This window comes from Cetorhinus maximus, chromosome 15 (genome assembly GCF_964194155.1).
Source record: "Cetorhinus maximus chromosome 15, sCetMax3.hap1.1, whole genome shotgun sequence".
Taxonomy (NCBI): Eukaryota; Metazoa; Chordata; class Chondrichthyes; order Lamniformes; family Cetorhinidae; genus Cetorhinus; species Cetorhinus maximus.
The window spans coordinates 107,318,165-107,339,696 of record NC_135893.1 but is presented as its reverse complement, the minus strand read 5'-3'; the positions used below and the strand labels follow the sequence as shown (position 1 = coordinate 107,339,696).

Genomic DNA, 21,532 nt, shown 5'->3' with positions numbered 1-21,532 from the left:
TAATTTTACGTCTCCTAACAATAATCCTTTCATTCCACCAATTTTATTAGTAATATAAACACATTGCTTGGTGTCTCCCAGCTAGGTGCAAGATTTTACCCATTCTTTTGAATGGTTCATTCAACAAATGCAAATGTACTCTTTAACCTTCTATCCTTACATTTATTTAATTAACATCTCAAACTATTATACATCAAAACACCCAGACTAGTTGGCTTTAATCCAGTTAAGACACACACAGACACACACATAGATATACACATAGACACAGACCCTATTACAAGTTCAATTTAAAAATAATTTCCAATAACATTATACACATTAATATCTCTTCAGGACACACTGCGTAGAAGAATGAGGGGAGATTTGATAGAAGTTTACAAAATTGTGAGGGGTATAGACAGAGTAGATGCGAGTAGGCTCTTTCCACTTAGATTAGGAGAAATAAACACGAGAGGACATGGCTTTAGGGTGAAAGGGGAAAGGTTTAGGGGGAACATTAGGGGGAACTTCTTCACTCAGAGAGTGGTGAGAGCGTGGAACGAGCTACCATCTGACGTGGTAAATGCAGGCTCACTCTTGAGTTTTAAGAATAAATTAGATAGATACATGGATGGGAGAGGTCTGGAGGGTTATGGACTAGATGCAGGTCAATGGGACTAGCGGAATAATATTTCGGCACAGACTAGAAGGGCCGAATGGCCTGTTTTCTGTGCTGTAGTGTTCTATAGTGTTCTATAGTGTTCTACCATGGACTTCCTATCCATCACACTTTGGACACCATGTTGTTCCATCACATTTAATGTAAGAAAAGTTTTATGCCATGCTTATAATTTATCCTTTCTCAATTCTGATTGGGTATCATGCAGATTCAATTATTAAGTTATAAATATGTTTAATTCAGCCAAATGCACATTTCTTATAATGGAGGTGAATCAATAAAATAGCTCAAAACAAATGTCCCCAGTTTTACTGCTTTTTATCTGTATTTGCCAACTGCATGCCTCTCTACATGATCTAAGACTTTTTTTATTCTTTCATTTGATGTGGGCATCGCTGGCTGGGCCAGCATTTATTGCCCATCCCTAACTGCCCTTGAGAAACAGCCACTTTGAACCGCTGCAGTCCATGTGGTGTAGGTACACCCACAGTGCTGTTAGGAAGGGAGTTCCAGAATTTTGACCCAGTGACAGTGAATGAAGGCAATAAATTTCCAAGTCAGGATGGTGAGTGGCTTGGAGGGGAACTTGCAGGTGGTGGTGTTTGAGTTCATAGTACTTTCTAAAGCCATCATTCTTAGTTGGAGTCTCGACAATGGAGCAGATAAAACATGCACCTGTGCCAACAACTCCCAACATGTTTCAATCTTCATCTGTGTGAAGACGCTGGAAAAATAACCTTTCGGCATGCATGAGGTTAAGTCTCTGTGGGAAATTCTGCATCAAAATCCAAAGGATGGGGTTTGGCAAAAATAACAAATTAGGGGCCTAATTTTGACTCTGTATTCATGGGTGGGTTTTAAATGAGTTAAAATCTCGTTCTAAAAATCTAGAAAGCAAAGCTGACAGAAAAAAACAATTTTCCAAAAACTACCTACATACTGAAATGAATTTATTTATGTAGCCATATCTCAGAACCACAATTGTGAAGAGAACAAATTAATTTGTTTACCCACAGTAGATCAGGAAAACTAGTTACTTTCTAGGTACCGATCAAAAGCTCTTACTTCATTAGCTTTAAGCAAAACGCTTACCAAATGCTTTCCATATAATCTCAGTGGTTATTTGGATCGTTCTTCATTTCCACAGCACAATGTTCTCTGACTTTAACAGTCGACCCTCGGCTAATTATGACGAATATCATAGAAGATATATTGCAGTACAACAGCAAACACATTTTAATTTTTATGCATGAGCATTACCACAGGTAATATAATAAGAGTGTTACAATAAAAAAAAACTCCTAACATTGGAATAACTTAATAGCTGAAATATTAAAGAGTGTTTCCTAATTGCAAGAAGGAAGCTGAAACTCCTGAAATGCTCTGGAGCCAACAACAATCAAAGAATTAATTATTGTTAATTTCTTCTTCATTGATCATATTGAGAGCCAGATCCAATGCTGTATCTAAGTTATTATCAGGAATATCAGACTGCGCACCATGATTTAGAAGCAGTCGTTTAATCCTCTTGTTATTTTGTAGGATCCCATAATGCAATGCTGTTCTGCCCTCTTTGTCCTGGCTGTCTAACTGTTTCTGCACACCGGGATTTTGGAATAACACCTGCAAAATCCAATACTTAAATTAATTTTAAATGTATATTGAAATTGTTGTTGTTATTCTAACATACATGTGTTATGTTGGGTACAATTCTGATTTGAACATATAATTCTCAGAATCTAAGAAAGGGAAAATAAAAGTTATAAATTATTTTCCATAAATTTTCCCTCATATTTTATACATACAGCTCATACTGGACTCCTTTATGTTAATAAAAGCAAAGAACTGCGGATGCTAGAAATCCAAAACAAAAACAGAAACAGAAATACCTGGAAAAACTCAGCAGGTCTGGCAGCATCGGCGGAGAAGAGCACAGCTGACGTTTCAAGTCCTCATGACCCTTCAACAGAACTAGGTAAAAATAGGAAAGGGGTGAAATATAAGCTGGTTTAAAGGCGGGGGGGAGGGGGGGTTGTTGGGACAAACAGCCAGCAATAGGTGGAGATCCGCTTCTTCCTCGAACAGAGGCCCGAACAATCCCCATCCACCACTACTCTCCTCCGTCTGGCTGAACTTGTTCTCACACTGAACAATTTCTCCTTTAACTCCTCTCACTTCCTCCAAATAAAAGGTGTGGGCTATGGGTACCCGCATGGGCCCCAGCTATGCCTGTCTCTTTATGGGGTATGTGGAACATTCCTTGTTCCAGTCCTACTCCAGCTCCCTCCCACAACTCTTTCTCTGGTACATCGATGATTACTTCGGTGCTGCTTCATGCTCTTGTCGAGACCTGGAAAAATTTATTAATTTTGCTTCCAATCTCCACCCCTCTATCATTTTCACATGGTCCATCTCTGACACTTCCCTTCCCTTCCTTGACCTCTCTGTCTCAATTTCTGGTGATAGACTGTCCACCAATATCCATTACAAGCCTACCGACTCCCACAGCTAACTCGACTACAGCTCCTCACACCCCGCTTCCTGTAAGGACTCCATCCCATTCTCTCAGTTCCTTCGCCTCCGTCGCATCTGTTCTGATGATGCCACTTTCAAAAACAGTTCCTCTGACATGTCCTCCTTCTTCCTTAACCAAGGTTTTCCACCCACGGTCGTTGACAGGGCCCTCAACCGTGTCCGGCCCATCTCCCGCGCATCCGCCCTCACGCCTTCTCCTCCCTCCCAGAAACATGATAGGCTCCCCCTTGTCCTCACTTATCACCCCACCAGCCTCCGCATTCAAAGGATCATCCTCCGCCATTTCCGCCAACTCCAGCAGGATGCCACCACCAAACACATCTTCCCTTCACCCCCCCGGCGGCATTCCGTAGGGATCGTTCCCTCCAGGACACCCTGGTCCACTCCTCCATCACCCCCTACACCCCAACCCCCTCCCACTGCACCTTCCCATGCAAGCGCAGAAGATGCAACACCTGCCCCTTCACTTCCTCTCTCCTCACCGTCCAAGGGCCCAAACACTCCTTTCAAGTGAAGCAGCATTTCACTTGCACTTCCCTCAACTTAGTCTACTGCATTCGTTGCTCCCAATGCAGTTTCCTCTACATTGGAGAGACCAAACGCAGACTGGGTGACCGCTTTGCAGAACACCTTCGGTCTGTCCGCAAGCATTACCCAGACCTCCCTGTCGCTTGCCATTTCAACACTCCACCTTGCTCTCATGCCCACAAGTCTGTCCTTGGCTTGCTGCATTGTTCCAGTGAAGCTCAACGCAAACTGGAGGAACAGCACCTCATCTTCCGACTAAGCACTTTACAGCCTTCCGGACTGAATATTGAGTTCAACAATTTTAGATCTTGAACTCTCCCCTCCATCCTCACCCCCTTTCCGTTTCTTCCCCCTCCTTTTTGATTTTTCCAATAATTTATATAGATTTTTCTTTTCCCACCTATTTCCATTATTTTTAAATGTATTTCCACCCATTGTTTATCTCTACATTTTAACCCTTTTAGTATTTCTTCACCCCACCCCCACTAGAGCTATCTTTACCTTGTCTGTCCTGCTTTCTATTCTTAATTAGCACATTCCTTTAGATAAAATCACCACCTTCAACATCTCTTTGTTCTTTTGTCTGTGACATCTTTTGGTTATCTCCACCTATTACTGGCTGCTTGTCCCAACAACCCCCCGCGCCCCCCCGCCCTCCTTAAACCAGCTTATATTTCACCCCTTTCCTATTTTTACTTAGTTCTGTTGAAGGGTCATGAGGACTCGAAACGTCAACTGTGCTCTTCTCCGCCGATGCTGCCAGACCTGCTGAGTTTTTCCAAGTATTTCTGTTTGTTTATGTTAATGATTTCTTCGCAATTCACAATTAGATCTCACTGCCAATTCTAATTCATGGTAATTGAAAAAAAAATATTTCAGGGAACCTGGGTGTCACTGGCTGGGCCAGCATTCATTGCCCATCCCTAGCTGTCCTTGAGAAGGTGGTAGTGAGCTGCCTTCTTGAACCTCTGCAATCCATGTGGTGTAGGTACACCCACAGTGCTGTTAGGGAGGGAGCTCCAGGGTTTTGACCTAGCAACAGTGAAGGAACGGTGATATATTTTCATAATTTAAAAGCAAAATATTGTGAATGCTGGAAATCTGAAATAAAAACACGAAATCCTGGAAAAACTCAGCAGGTCTGACAGCATCTGTGGAGAGAGAAACAGAGTTAATGTTTCGAGTCTGCATTACTCTTTTTTAGAGTAATATATTTCCAAGTCAGGATGGTGAGTGGCTTGGAGGGGAACTTCCAGGCGGTGGTGTTTCCATCTATCTGCTGCCCTTGTCCTTCTAGATGGTAGTGGTCATGGATTTAGGGTAGGCGCTGTTGAAGGAGCCTTGGTGAATTCCTGCAGTGCATCTTGTAGATGGTACACACTGCTGCCACTGTGTGTTGGTGGTGGAGGGAATGAATGTTTGTGGATATGATGCCAATCAAGCGGGGCTGCTTTTTCCTGGATGGTGTCAAGCTTCTTGACTGTTGTTGGAGCTGCACTCATCCAGGCAAGTGAAGAGTACTCTATCACACTCCTGACTTGCGTCTTGTAGATGGTGGACAGGCTTTGGAGAGTCAGGAAGTGAGTTACTCACCACATAATTCCCAGCCTCTGACCTGCTTTTGTAGCCAAGTATTTATATGGCTAGTCCAGTTCAGTTTCTGGTCAATGGTAACCCCCAGGATATTGATAGTGGGGGATTCAGTGATGGTAATGCCATTGAACATCAAGGGGCAATGGTTGGATCCTCTCTCATTGGAGATGGTTATTGCCTGCCATTTGTGTGGCGCGAATGTTACTTGCCACTTGTCAGCCCAAGCCTGAATGTTGTCCAGGTCTTGCTGCATATGGACATGGATCGCTTCATAGGAACATAGCAACAGGAGTAGGCCACTCGGCCCGTCGAGCCTGCTCCACCACAGCATCCAAGGAGCCGTGAAAGCTACTGAACATTGTGCAATCATCAGCAAACATCCCCATTTCTGATCTTATGAGGGAGAGAAGGTCATTGATGAAGCAGCTGATGATGATTGGGCTGAGGACACTATCCTGAGGAACTCCTGCTGCGATGTCTTGGGACTGAGATGATTGGCCTCCAACAACCACAAACATCTTCCTTTGTGCTAGGTATGACTAACCAGCGGAGAGCTTTCCTCCAATTCCCACTGACTCCAGTTTTGCTAGGGCTCCTTGATGCCACATTCGATCAAATGCTGCCTTGATGTCAAGGGCAGTCACTCTCACCACACTTCTTGATTTCAGCTCTTTGTCCATGTTTGGGCAAGAAATGAGGTCAGGAGCTGGGCAGTCCTGGCAGAACCCAAACTGAGCATCAGTGAGCAGGTTATTGCTGAGTAAATGCCATTTGATAACACTATCGATGACACCTTCCATCACTTTGCTGATGATGGAGAGTAGACTGATAGGGCAGTAATTGGCTGGGTTGGAATTGTCCTGCTTTTTGTAGACAGGACAAAACTGGGCAGTTTTCCACATTGCTGGGTAGGCAGTTCCCGATTCTGGGACTGCCGACCCCATTCCTGGGCTGTCTAATTTTCGGGAGCACCTTTAAAAGGTGCAGGCTGGTTCCTGTTAAAATTCCGCATCCTGTACTCCCAATCTGCTGGCTCCATTGCGCGGATAGGCATGTCCTACTCCTCCACAATTTTCATCAAGTCCTACCAGGTTTTTAAAGAATCAAACAATGTTTCCTCTGGGGAGTAGGTGTTCTCTTGTAATAGGTGTCTGGGCTCTCAGCCAAGCTTCATTATGTATGCTTAGCTGAGAGCCTAGCTTCATTATGTATGCTTAGCTGAGAGCTTAGACAGCTATTAGATTAGAACACTGGAATAGCTGTTCCCCCGAGGAAACATTGTTTAATTGACAGCTCAGGCTCTGTGATCTCTGTGGCCAATTTGACAATGTTTGTTGAAACAAGTTAAGTGGTTTCAAGGATTTGTGGTTTGTGTCTTTGAAACTTCAAAGGGCCTGGATGATTAACTTTTTTATTAGATTGCACTCCAGACTTTTTTCAAGCATAGGAGAAAGTTATCAATGGATTACATTTTTTCAAAGCTTTTTTTATACATTCCACAAAACACAATTGTCATAATTGGTTCTAGAAAATATACAGTAGGTCAACAGGTATGGAAGTGTCAGAGCTTGGCATAGGGGACATGGGGGGCATGAGGGGCCTGAGAGGATGGGCGTAGGGGCAGTGCTTGGCATGGGGGCATGAAAGGACATTGATGGTAGGTGAAGGGGCAGTGCTAGGCATAGGGGGCATGAGGGGACTGAGGGGGTGGGTGGAAGTACAGAGCTTAGCATTGGGGTGTGAGAGGTCATAAGGGGTGGGTGGAAGGGCAGAGTTGGCACGGGGACATGAGGGGACATAGGAGGTGGGTGGAGGACATGAAATGGCATGGATGGGGCATGGGGAGTATTTGGAGGGTGAACGGGGTGTGAGGTGTGAGGACTGAAGGACCTATGTGTTTCTTTTCACTGGGACAAACTCCCATGGTACTGATACAGGCTTTTAAACTGCCCACCTCCACACCGAGCAGCTCCTGTGGCTGCCTCTGCACTTTTTCGTGGGTCAGCTAGCCAAACTCCACCCTGCACCTGGCCCCCGCCAATGAAGATCCCGCCTTTGCCAGCACTTTCTCCCAAGGCGGGCGGGCCAAGTTGGGAATTTTCCCAACTCCCCCTGACCAGCCTCAAGGGTGCAAACCCAGGCCCATATGTGTACTATATCCTGATGTGAATATTTTGGCTCTGGTTCTAGTTACCTACTGAGACTGCAATGTAGCTTGACATTAATGACTTGTACATGTGAGGGATGCATGCTATTAATTTTTGAGTACTGGGACGTTCATTTTTGATATAGATATTACATACTACAAAGCATCAAATCAACTGGAGATTAATTTCATACAACAATTGTGATTGTTTCCTTTCATGACATAATACAATTAATTGGACATAGATAAAATTCAAATTCACACTTTCAATTGGTAGGTCTAGTTATCGAATACTAAAGTAAAAGTACCTGGCAGATTTCAGCATTCCCATATATAGCAGCTATATGCAAGAGAGTCCTTCCATCATCATCTCTGTAACTGTATAATTTTAGATACAAAATATTATTAGTGCCGAATTATGTAGCATAATAACTTAATTAAATGCAAAGATTGACATCCATACTTGTGTTCAATTATAAAAGCACACTCTTTTACTGTGTCTCCCAAATATAGGTATGCAATTGTGTATACCATTCGCTCTGTAGTACAGAACTTGAATTTTGCTGAAAAGTGAGACATGTTGCTAAAGTTTTTCATCTTGCACTCATCAGGACAAATGCAAGAATGCCAAATTTCATAAGAGAAAAGGGTTTGTGATTGGTTGGCAAGTCGACTCTGGCTGAGACATTACCATGCAGAAAGCAACAGCGAACTGTTAGATGTGATTCCGTGATTGAGCAGCACTTGCTGAACAATCCTGAGTGTGCTAATAGCTACACTAACAACTAATTTAAGATAATCAGTCGAGCTCACAATGTGGCTCATTTATGCTTGCTAGAAGCAACAGGCACTCATACCCAGGGAACTGTTCTCTGAAAACAAAAGGAATATGTTCAAGCCTTGTGCTATTTTTGAATTACCTGGGAGTTTGTGGAGCATAGCAGACAAGTGGCAGGTGAAATTTAATGCAGTGAAGTGATTCACTTTGGCTGGTTGTTAATAGGCCTCTGCAGGTAAAACACTGTTCCCCTCAGATCTCACTGCCTACTGGAGCTGGGTCAGCTTCCTCTTTCAGATTGTGAGACTGCTGACAAAATTCTGCCCCTCTATAAAATCTCCTGAGCTTTTTCCGCAGGCAGGTGTAGGGATGTGCCCTCCCAGCCCTCCACTGGCTTAAATTCAATCACTTTGTCACGTTCTGGGCACAGCAAACATACTTTAAAAGTTATTTTAGCTTCCCATTAACATTCTGGTAACCCCTCAGGCTGGCACTTACCTAGAAAGGCCACTATGACGCTGACATAGATTCTCCAACTTATAATGTTCTCCATTCTCAATGGTTCTTAGAGCATTTTTGAAAATATCACAGAGGTTTACACCATCTGTGTCAATACAGTTTATATTTGTTTCATTTTCCTCGGTAGAACATAGAGGCTTTTTGTCCTATGAAAGCACATTGGACAAGAATGTGAAAAATTATTTTCCTTAATGACTAGAACAAGTAACATTAAAGTATTTTCTTCCATTTGACTGGTTTGAAGAGGTGTTAGGAATTATTTTATTAGTCCATGTTGCTGATGTCTTCTGGCCAGCAAACATGCATTGAAATGACTTCCCGAACCATTAAAATGATTGCCAACACAGACTTGTAAAATTGACTCTTTTCTTTATCCCGTTGTACAAAAATGCTGACAAGAGCCGATACAGATAGCAGAGTTAAGCACATTATTAGGTCAAAAGTGACTTAATTAATATTTCATTTGGCTAGATTCAGAATTCTTACCATACACTATTTAATACTGGTCGCAAGGAAATACATGTGGTAAGCTGGCAGATGGAACTGTTCCTTTAGCTTTGCTCCTGAGTCTTTCCCTGTAAATTCAGACCTGGTATTGAATTGGTTCTGCTTATATTCAGCATCTGTGCGATGCTCCTAATGCATAAGTTTGCATGAATAGATGTTGCATAATTCAAACATATTTACAAGTATGTTATTATTCTCTGAGATTTCACAGCCAAGTAGCTTGGTTCTAAAGTTATTAGACAACAAACAGAGCAACAGTTCTTTTTTACAACTGCTTTACCTATTCATTATTTGATTTAACAAGATTACAGGGCTATGTTTGCACTTTTGGCACAATCGGGAAATTGTACCCGAAATGAAGTTGAAATTGCACTGCTCTGAAATTGCGGGGGCTAAAAGCGCGTAGGGAGAGAGAGAGAGTGGGACTTCCATCGAAGGGTCAGTGAGAACACTGGGCTCTAACCTGTAACCACTTTCCAGTCAGAACCCGGGCTCTAAAAGAAAAATCGAGATGTGACATCACAGGGAAGCAGGTCGGTGATTGGCTGGTGACTATCGATTGGCTTTGCTTGTTTATTTTTCAAAACTGGTCATTTATTTGTAATTGTAAAGGTTTTATAAATATCTGTTAGGTTTATAAAATCTAGTAAGCTTATTGTGAGTAGTAGATTTATTAATTATAAATTATTTATGAAAATAATAAATTAATTAACGCATAATAAAGATGACAGAGCACATGATGATATTGTGACTGCAGAATGAGAGAGCTCCTGGACAACAGTGTGATCCACGACAAATAATCCCACACTAACTGTCTGCAGCTTGAGCAGCTTCAGCTCAGAGTCATTGAGCTGGAGGTCGAGCTGTACACACTGCGATGCATCAGGGAGGGAGAAAGTTACCGGGACACTTGATTCCAGAAGGCGGTCACACCCGTTAGGATAAGGTCTTCTGATTTGGTCAGTGGTCAGGTACAGAAGGGTGTGATGAGTGAGGCAGGTAAGAGGATCGAGAAGGTAGAAGTGGAGGAGCCTCAGCACTTTCAATTGTCCAACAGGTTTGGGGCTCTTACAGCCTATATGGATGAAAGTGGATGAGTAAACTGACCATGGCACTATGGTACAGGAAGCCATTCATGGTTGGGGGGCATTTAATAGGAATGTAGTGGTAGTAAGGGACAGTAGTAATCAGGGGGATTGATGCAGTTATCTGCAGCTGAGAACATGAGTCCAGGTGGCTGTGTTATCTGCCCAGTGCCAGGGTTTGGAACATCTGCTCTGGGTTAGAGAGGTACTTGCAGTGAGAGGGGGAGGATCCAGTTGTTGTAGTCTACATTGATACCAAAGGCATAGGTAGATCTAGGAAAGAAATTCTGCTGAGGGAGTATGGGCAGCTAGGGGTTAAAGTAAAAAGCAGAACCTCAAAAGATTTAATCTCTAAGTTACTACCTGAGCCTCAAAAAAATTATGTAGGCTAAATAAGATTAGTGTTAAATGTGTGGATCAAAGTTTAGTGTGGGAGAAATAGGTTTGATTCATGGGGAACTGGCTCCAGTACTGGGCAAAGTGGGAGCCGTACCATTGGGATGGTCTTCACCTGAACCATACTGGGACCAGTATTCTGGCGAGTCATATAACTACAGCAGTACAGAGGGCTTTAAACTAAATAATGGGGGCAAGAGGTCAAGTTTGGGAAAATGTGGTAAATTAAATAGAGAAAAGGCAAGACAGCAAGGTAGCAGTAATGGAAATGATAATCAGAGTGTAACAGAAAGGGACAAAATACACAAACCTGAGTGTGCGTCAGCAGGTAAGGCTAGAGGTTACAAAAGTAATAAAAGGACATAACTAAAGGCTCTGTATCTAAATGCACATAGCATTCCTAACAAAACAAATGAATTGATAGCGCAAATAGAAATAAATATGTATGATCTGATGGCCATTACATAGACATGGCTGCAAGATGACAAAGACTGGGACCTGAATATCCAAGGGTACATGACATTTAGGAAGCTCAGGAAGCTAGGAAAAGATGGAGGGGTAGCTCTGTTAATTAAGAATGACATTGGTACAATAGAGAAGGATGACCTTAGTTCAGGAGGTCAAAATGTAGAATCAGTTTGGTAGTGATAAGCAATAGTAAAGGTAAAAGACACTCGTGGAAGTGGTTTGTAGGCCCCCCAACAGTAACCACATTGTAGGGCAAGGAATACAAAAAGAAATAATGGGAGCTTGTGAAAAAGATATGGTGATAATCATGGGTGATTTCAATCTACATATAGATTCGATGAACCAGATTGGCAAAGGTAGCCTGGACAATGAGTTCATAGAGTGTTTTCAGGACAGTCTTTTCGAGTAGCATGTTCTAGAGCCAACCAGAATGCCAGAGTGCAGGCTATACTAGATCTGGTAATGTGCAATGAGGCACAATTAATTAATGACCTCATAATGAAGGCCACCCTAGGTAGCAGTGATCATCATATGATTGAATTTCACAGTCAGTTTGAGGGAGAGTGGAGGGGATCCAAGACTAGTGTGTTAAACTTAAATAAGGATAACTATGAGGAAATGAAGACAGAGCTGCCTAAAGTGAACTCAGAAATTCTGTTAAGGGATAAATCATTCGAGATGCAGTGACAGACATTTAGGGAGACATTTCAGAATACTCAGAAAAGATATATTCCAGTGAGAAAGAAAGACTTTAAGGAAAGGACTCATTATCCATGTCTAACTAAGGAAGCTAAAGCTAGTATCAAGTTGAAAGAAAAAACATATAATTCCATAAAGGTGAGTGGCAGGTCAGAAGATTGGGCAGAATATAAAGAATGGCAAAGAATGACTAAAAAATTAATAAGGAGGGAGAAATTAGAGTGTAAGAGAAAGCTAGCTAGAAATATAAAAACAGATAAAGAGTTTAAAAAGGAAAAGAGCATGTAAAGTGAGCATTGGTCCTATAGAGAGTGAGAATGGGGAATTAGTAATGAAAAATAAGGAAATGGCGGGCAAACTGAACAGATATTTTGCCTCTGCCTTCGCTGTAGAGAATACAAATAACATCCCAAAAATAAGTGTGAAGAGGTGATGAAAGGGAGGGAGGAGCTTAAAACACTTAGGGGAGAATTTCCAGCTCAGTGAGCAGGGGACGGGGCCTGCTCGCCGAGGTGTAAAATGACGCGGGGTGACGTCAGGCGTGTGTCCTCACGCGTCATTTAGATTTTCAGTTCGGTGGGCGCGTGATTGACTTGGCTGCGCGCTTGCCGAATTGTCAAAGGCCTGCTAAGGCCTAATTAAGGATATTGAGAATGCTGCCTGTCCAACCTTAAGGTTGTCGGGCAGGCGAAGAGCCCAGGTGGCCTTCACATTTTTCATGGAACCTCATCCACGGGCAGGAGGTTTCATGAAGGGTTTATAAATTAAATACATTTTTTCAATAAAGTTCATTGACATGTCCCAGCTCAAGTGACACTGTCACATGAGGGGACATGTCTTAAATTCTTTTTTCTTTATTAAAATTTTTAAAACTTAAAACTGATCTCCCTGAGGCGCGTGTGAAAGAGCACACTCTCGACTCAGGGAACCCCCACCCCCTCGCCCTCAGAGGGAGCGCACAACGCTTCCGGGTGTGCGTCACGCTGGGCGGGCCAATTAAGGCCCACCCACGTAAAATGGCAGACCGGGGGCGGTGATCGGGTCCGCGCCCGCCCGCTCCTGCCCCCGCACAATCCCCCCGACAGGGGGAAAATTCTCTCCTTACAGTCACCAGGGAAAGGGTGCTGAGAAAATTATTAGAACTAAATGCTGACAAGTCTCCAGGTCCTGATGGATTTCATCCTAGGGTCATAAAAGAAGTGGTTGCTGAAATAGTAGATGCATTTGTTTTAATTTTCCAAAATTCCCCAGACCCTGGAAAGGTCCTATTAATTGGAAACTAGCAAATGTGACTCCTCTATTCAAGAAAGGAAGGATACAGAAAGCAGGACAACTACAGGACAATTAACTTAACATCTGTAAGAGGGAATATGCTGGAATCTATTATTAAGGAGGTTATAGCAAGGCTCTTAGAAAATTTCAATGCAATCAGGCAGAGTCAACAAGGTTTTGTGGAAGGGAAATCATGTTTGACTAACTTATTGGGATTCTTTGAGGAAGTAACAAGCAATGTGGATAGAGGGGAACCCTTGGATGTGCTGTACTTAGATTTCCAGAAGGCATTTGACAAAGTGCAAAGGTTATTACGCAAAATAAATCTCATGGTGTAGGGCGTAACATATTTACATGAATAGAGGATTGGTTAGCTAACAGGGAACAGAGAGTAGGCATAAATAGGTCATTTTCAGGTTGGCAGGATGTGACGAGTGGAGTGCCATAGGGATCAGTGCTGGGACCTCAACTATTTACAATTTATATTAATGACTTGGATGAAGGGACTGAATGTATGGTTGCTAAATTTGCTGATGACACAAAGGTAGTTAGGAAAGTAAGTTGTAAAGAGGACATAAGGAGCCTGCAAAGGGACATAGATAGGTTAAGTGAGTGGGCAAAAATTTGGCAGATAGAGTATAATGTGGTAATGTGGGAAAATGTAAACTTGTCCACTTGGACAGGAAGAATGGAAAAGCAGCATACCATTCAAATGGAGAGAGATTACAGAACTCTGAGGTACAGAGGGATCTGGCTGTCCTGATACACGAATCACAAGAAGTTAGTATACAGGAACAGCAAGTGATTGGGAAGGCAAATGGAATGTCATCATTTATTGCAAAGGGAATGGGATATAAAAGTAGGGATGTTTTGCTACAGGGCGTGCGTGAAACCACATCCGGAGTATTGTGTATAGTTTTGGTTTTCTTATTTAAGAATGGGTATACATGCATTAGAAACAGTTCAGAGAAGGTTCACTCAACTGATACCTGGGATGGGGGAGTTATCTTATGAGGGAAAGTTAGACAGGCTGGGCCTGTATCCACCTGAGTTTAGAAGAATGAGAAGTGATCTTATTGAAACATATAAGATCCTGAGGGGACTTGACAGGGTGGATTCTGAAAGGATGTTTCCTCTTGTGGGAGAGACTAGAACTAGGGAACACAGTTTAAAATTGAGGGATCTCCCATTTAAGACTGAGGTGAGGAGAATTTTTTTCTCTCAAAGGGTCATTGGTCTTTGGAACTCTGTTTCCCAGAGAGCAGTGGAGGCAGGGTCATTAAATATTTTTAAGGCAGAGGCACTTCGATTCTTGACTAACAAGGAAGTCAAAACGTGTGTGGTGAGGGGGAGGGGGTGAGGTTGGCGGTAGGTGGGAATGTGGAGTTGAGGCTCCAATTAGATCAGCCATGATCTTTTGGAATGGAAAAGCAGGCTCAAGGGGCCAAATAGCCTACTCCTATTTCTAATTCGTATATTAGTCTGTTGTGTGCTCTTCTGATTTAAAGCTTCAAATTTCCATCCACATTCACTTCCATAATGAAATGAGTGAAATGAGTAGTGACTGGGGCAGCGGCAATTGGACTGAAATATCTGAGAAGTGGGTCTATAAAAGTCATTAAAAAGAAAATTTCTTTAGAATGAGACTGAAGATCAAAAGGTAGACGGTTTTCTTTGCAAACACCTTATTTCCATGTGTCCTCCCTCTATAGTTTTAACAGCATTTATCTTATTCATGGAAATTAATTTGAATCTATTATTGCATAAGTTTTAAGAGCAGTGAATAATATCAATCTGAGTAGTGTGCAAATTTATTTAATGACACTTCTCTGTTTTAAATTCAGTGCACAGCTTTGACTGTTTCCACCTGGAATCCATCACTATGACTACTGAAAACTTGATCTTGTACATGTCAGTTAATTAGTAATCAAATACTTATAATACTGTGAAAAAAGTGCAGTTCTTTCCTACCGTTAATTTACTACTTCTTGTATCACAGTCAGACAGTTTGGTAGCTGCAATCTCCTTTTTTAATGGGTGTTCAGTTTTTGATTCTTCACATATTGCTTCTTTAAATTGATCTTCTTCAGAATGTTCCTTAGGTTCAGCCCGATATTCGATACCCCCATCCAACGTTACTTTAGAATTTTGTAAGCTTTCAAGGTTGCTCATAGCGGATGGCACTGGATTAATAGTTCTCTCTGTTGTCACATTTCCTTTCTGTGGAAGTTCAGTATTTCTAACAATGTCATGAATGAAGCTTATGGGTTTCTGCTTCATGTTTGCCAAGTTATTGTCATCTTCAGTAGCGGCAATGTTTTCATGAGGAGATTGTGTTCCCGATATCTGTGATTTAGACTCAGTCATTTTCAAACAACCATGAACAAGATGTGGCACTCCAGTTGCGTACTTTGGACTGCCTTCACTCCATTCTTTTTCAGACAGATTTGATTTTTCTACATCTTCCTTGCAGGTAACTGGAAGTTGTGGTTGGATTTTCTCAGAGTATTGGCTGTCCACATTTAAGGATTCTTTAGTAGTCACTTTCCTCTCATCTGAACTGATACAGGCAAAACTCTGAAATGTGTTCTCTTTGTTGATATTGTTCCCATTATCTATACTATCCACTTCTTTGGAAACTTTTTGATTTTTCATCTGGGCAGCAGATGCTGGCCATCTTTCTGGACTCTCTGCTAAAGAATTCTGACATTCTAACAAACAAAATTCAACCTGACCTTTAGAAAATGACTTTGGCATCGACTTATTTAAGGCTTCACATCTTGAGTCAGTGCTTAATGTTGATGTACTCTGAGAACTGAATGACTGCCTTGGACAAGAAAGTGCTGAATGTGAATTATCCTTTCCCTTTGAAGCTGTAATGCTGCTGCAGGATGTTGATTTTTTATTCGGAACTGTTTGAGGCTGTTTCTTTGTAGATCTTGAAGTAGCTTTACTGACAGCTCTACCAATTTCAGTATTTTGCTTGCTTGTTTCATTTTGACCTATTTTTAAAAAATAAAACATTAATAGAATAAAGTAGATTACAACTTTATAAATGCAGTTTAAAATCTGAGGTAAGGAATTGTCATTTGAGAAGTAATCGTTTATTTTGTACCATCAGAATATATCCTGCATAGAGTAACTGTGTTAATTATACTCTATGAACTATTCAGGTCTGATAAATAATATCGCTAACTATCGTTACTTAAATTATTATAAATTAGAGAGCATTTACTAAGATGAGAATTGACTAATCACAGCTAACAATTTTATTTCCTGCTGACAGAGACATAAAGTGAAGGAGAAGAAAATATATTGTATGACCAACTGTATCTAAGAAAAATGTCCAACTTTTACACATTTGGTCAGTTAAATATCTAAAAAATTCCAAAAGGTGGTGAAAGAGACATCACTTATCCCTTCTGCCAATAGGTGTCACCATCGCACCTTATAACTCAAAGTACCTAACAGTGACACATCGGAAAAATGTAATATCCAATGTATAAAATATACTTGTTCAGTATGAGCATCAACATTTAATAAGTGATAAATTAGAAGATTTAAAAGTCGTGATATTAAAGGAAGTAGAAATAATGGATGCACTGGCAGTAATCTTCCAAGAATCCTTAGATTCTGGAGAAGTCCCAGAGGATTAAAAACTACCAACGTAACATCCTTATTCAAAAAGCGAGACAAAAAACAGGTAACTATAGGCCAGTTAGCTTAATATTTGTCATCGGGCAAATGTTAGAGTCTATTATAAAGGTGCAATAGCAGAGCATTTAGAAATGCATAATATAATCAAGCAGAGTCAGCATGGCTTCATGAAGGGGAAATCATGCCTGACAAATTTGTTAGAATTCTTTGAGGAGGTAACAAGTAGGATAGATAAAGGGGAGCCAGTAGGTGTAATACATTTGGATTTCCAAAAGGTGTTCGATGAGGTACCGCACATAAGGCTACTTAATAAGATAAGAACCCATGGTGTTGGGGGTAGTATATTAGCATGGATAGAGGATTGGCTAACTAATAGAAGACAGAGAGTTGGGATAAGGGGGACATTTTCAGGATGGCAACCTGTAACTAGTGGAGTGCCACAGGGATCAGTGCTGGGGCCACAATTATTTACAATATATATTAATGACTTGGATGAGGGAAATGAATGTACTATCGCCAAGTTTGTGGATGAAGCAAAAGTAGGTGGGAAGGCAAGTGGTGAGGATGACACAAAGAGTCTACAGAGGGATATAGGCAGGTTAAGCGAGTGGGCAAAAACTTGGCAGATGGAGTATAATGTGGGAAAATGTGAGGTTATGCACTTTGGCAGGAAGAACAGAGGAGCTGAATATTATTTAAATTGAGAAAGACTGCAGAAAGCTGCAGCACAGAGGGATATGGGGGTCCTTGTGCATGAATCACAAAAAGCTAGCATACAAGTTCAGCAAGTAATAGGGAAGGCAAATGGAATGTTGGCCTTTATTTCAAAGGCAATGCAGTATAAAAATAGGGAAGTTTTGCTAAAACTATACAAGACACTAGTTAATCCACACCTAGAAAATACTATGAACAGATTTGGTTCCCTTATCTAAGGAAAGATATACCACCCAACAAAACTCATAACTGTCTAAGGAACAGGCGTTAAAAATGTTAAGTACTGGATATTGAAACAATGGTTGCCACAGACAGATACTTAGAAATACTGAATAGGTGAAGTATTTCAAGGCAAGGCTGCCCAGACATTAGAGAGCTATTGCGAGTGACACAGGTGTTGTCAAGAAAGGATTTGGCAGAGGAAACAGGTTAAAGGCTGCTCTCTGTCCCTCTCTCTCTTTAGGAATAAGAGTGTCGCCTGGTTCGAGAGGCCAACTCTACTAGAAACCTACCAGCAAACCGAGGTCTTGTAATAATTGCAACATCTTCAACATCTGACCGCATCCAACAAACCAGCTAATCTAAATTGGCCGCAGTATTTAAAATCTATGCCTCAAGGACTCTTAACCATATATTCTGTTACCTTTTTTTATTGGGCTCTAACTCCCCTTCTGTCTGAAACCTCTGTGTGTGTGTGTGTGTGCCTGATTGACTGCATGACTGCGTTTTTATTATTTTTCTCGGGTTTAGTAATTGCCCAGAAGGAAAAAATGGCAAAAACTGGAAATAAGAGTACTGGGCTGAACTGTTTTTTCCTTCTGGGTAGTAAATTTGCTCTTTTTTGACTCAAGAAAATTTTGTTTGATTGGTTTCTTATTGCTCACACCTTAAATAGTTAAATACATTCAGATTTGGAAAAGCCATATTCTGGTGTAAAAGCAACTTAAATCTTTGTTGTGACCAACCGAGGTAGTTGAATAGAAGGGAGCCAGCTCAATCCTTCTCATCTGGTCGTAACACGATCTTTTCATGACTGGGAGTAGTTTTTCCCTATCTGCTCTGTCCAGACATCTCATAATTTTGAATACCTCGATCAGGTTTTCTCTCAGCCTTCTTTTCTCCAAGGAAAACAGTCCTAACTTCTCCAATCTATTTTCATTACTAAAGTTCCTCATCCATGGAACCATCCTTGTGAATCTTTTCTGCTCCCTCTCTAATGCCTTTATATCCTTTCTAAAGTGTGGCACTTTCAGACTCACTGGGGACAGTGCACTGTAACATCAAGCCCCACTGTTCTTCGAGCCGCGACATATGTGAAGAGTTTGTCCAAACCACCAGATTGCCCCAATTCTACCTAACTACTTAATTTAGGTTAACAGAATACGAGCACCAGGTTTGTAAACTTAATAAGTAAATAACTGTTTATTGAACAAACTGTCATTAACCAGTGGCAAAAGAACAAAATATGAACTGCTAATTTCTAACTCTACCCCTTCTTAAATCCCTATGCATGTACATACAAGACACATAAGACACACAAAAAACATGGATTTTAAGGGTGGAATATAACAGTTCAATAGCACAAATTCCAGAGTACAGGATTCGATGGGTTGATTTTGATCAATGTCTTCCAAATTCCTTTCATTTCTGGTTGATGACACAAAGTGGCCTTCCAGCACTTTCAGTATTTAGTTCACAGGTTGAGCACTTGCCTTTCAATGTCTCTAGCAGCGATTTTCCCCTTTTGCCTCTTGACAGGGGTTTCCAGAGAGAGAGAGAGAGAGAGAGCAGGTTATAGATATATGAGGAGGAAGAAAGCCAGCTAGCTATTACTGTAGGACTACTGGAATCTTACAGACACAGGAGAAAGAGGTTTTAGGTCCTGTTCCTTTCAGGCTCAGAGCTATTCTGCCCTGTTCTCACAACAAAACCTGGTCACCTGGTCAGAAGCCAATTAAAATGTTGTTGTCAGGCAGCTCCCTTGGTCCAGGACTCCTTTCCGGCACCATCCTGTCTTTCGTGGCACACTCTGTCCCAGGACTGCAACATTGTATATATCTCTCATCCTGTTCCAGTGGACTTGTCTCTCAAACTATAGCCACTGCAATCCCAATCCACAGTCCAACAGAAAATAAAAAGATATGTTCTTTACAGACGCCTAGAACTGGATGCAATACTCTAGCTGATGTCAAACTAATGACTTATACAAATTCAACATAACCTCCTTGCTCCTGTACTCAATGCCCCTACTAAATAAAGCCCAGGATACTGTAAGCTTTATTAATTGCTTTCTCAACTTGCCTTGCCACCTTCAATGACATGCACATATACACCCAGGTCCCTCTGCTCCTGCACCCCCTTCAGAGTTGTACCTTTTATTTTATATTGTCTCACCATGTTCATCCTACCAGAATGAATCACTTCACATTTCTCTGCATTGAACTTCATCTGCCACCTCTCCGCCCATTCCACCAACTTGTCTATGTCCTTTTGAAGTTCTACACAATCCTCCTGACAATTCACAATGCTTCCAAATTTTGTATCAACTGAAAACTTTGAAATTGTGCCCTGTACACCAAGGTCCAGGTCATTTATATATATGTATATCAGGAAAAGTGAGGGGCCCAACACTGACCCCTGGGGAACTCCACTACAAATTTCCTCCAGTCCGACAAACATCCATTATCCACTACTCTTTGTTTCCTGTCACTCAGTCAATTCTGTATCCATGTTGCTACTGTCCCTTTTATTCCATGAACAATAACTTCTCGTAAGTCTGTTGTGCTGCACTGTATCAAATACCTTTTGGAAGTCCATGCACACTACATCAACAGCATTGCGCTCATCAGCCCTGTCTGTTACCTCTTCAAAAAAACTCCTGAAATTAGTTTAACATGATTTTCTCTTAAGAAATCCATGCTGGCTTTCCTTAATGAACCTGCATTTGTGCATGTGACAATTAATTTTGTCCTGAATTATTGTTTCTAGATGTTTCCACACCATCGAAGTTAAACTGACTGACCTGTAGTTGCTGGGCTTATCTTTAGCCCCTTTTTTGAACATGTGACTCAAGTTGACAGTTCTCTTTTACTGCAACATCATTGTCTTTATCTTTCTTGCACATGCCAGTAGAGTGAGTGGCAACTTCATTGCAGCAGATCCCTTGCAAAGAAGCAGCCTGGGATCATTCAGTGAAAGTACAGACTGCAGCCCTAAAGGCAGGATGTAGCACAGCATGAGCTCTGGCTTCCAAACTGTGGTGACTGTCTCAGGCTGAAGTCCAACTCCCTAATACCTCCATTTCTCCAGGCAGTATTTCATGTCAGGCATCTGGCCTTCCCCCTCAGAGCACTAGACCAGGGGCAGATGGGAGGCAAGACTAGGCTGCTCAGCAGTAAACTCTTAAAATGCATCTAGCAGTTCATCCCTGCCACAAGACAAGATCTCAGCTCCATAAGCCTTTTGTAGATGCTGATCCTGGCCCTCAGCTGGAACCTGGAAGAACGTGGCTTCCTCACAAATTTCCTCGCAAGACAACTTCCTGTGCCATTTACGATAAATACACTGAAAATAGGAAACTTATCTGAGGTAAAACAAAAACAGAATTACCTGGAAAAACTCAGCAAGTCTGGCAGCATCGGCGGAGAAGAAATCAGTTAACGTTTCGAGCCTCCATGGCCCTTCGGCAGAACTGCCGAAGGGCCATGGAGGCTCGAAACGTTAACTGATTTCTTCTCCGCCGATGCTGCCAGACTTGCTGAGTTTATCCAGGTAATTCTGTTCTTGTTTTGTTTTGGATTTCCAGCAACCGCAGTAGCTTTTAGCTTTTTGTTTTTAACTTATCTGAGGTGTTTTGTCTGTACTAGTCATGCAGGGAGTAATTCACAAATTCCATTTATAGGTCTCCATTCAGGTATATAGTTGTGGGCTCCAAAAGAAAAATGTACAAAAACACACCTTGCAATTGATACTAG

General features: G+C 41.6%; 1 protein-coding gene across 1 annotated transcript in view; it reads right to left on the bottom strand.

The window, feature by feature from the left end:
• Positions 1-1,649: 1,649 nt before the first annotated feature.
• LOC144690319 (uncharacterized) overlaps positions 1,650-21,532 on the bottom strand; it is an 82,224-nt gene continuing 62,341 nt past the window's right edge. The window contains exons 10-13 of the mRNA XM_078557673.1: positions 15,159-16,189; positions 8,740-8,906; positions 7,772-7,841; positions 1,650-2,284 (exon numbers count right to left, since the gene is read on the bottom strand). Of these exons, the coding sequence (XP_078413799.1) occupies positions 2,069-2,284; positions 7,772-7,841; positions 8,740-8,906; positions 15,159-16,189 (1,484 nt within the window). The 3' untranslated portion in view covers positions 1,650-2,068. The remainder of the gene's footprint in view (positions 2,285-7,771; positions 7,842-8,739; positions 8,907-15,158; positions 16,190-21,532) is intronic.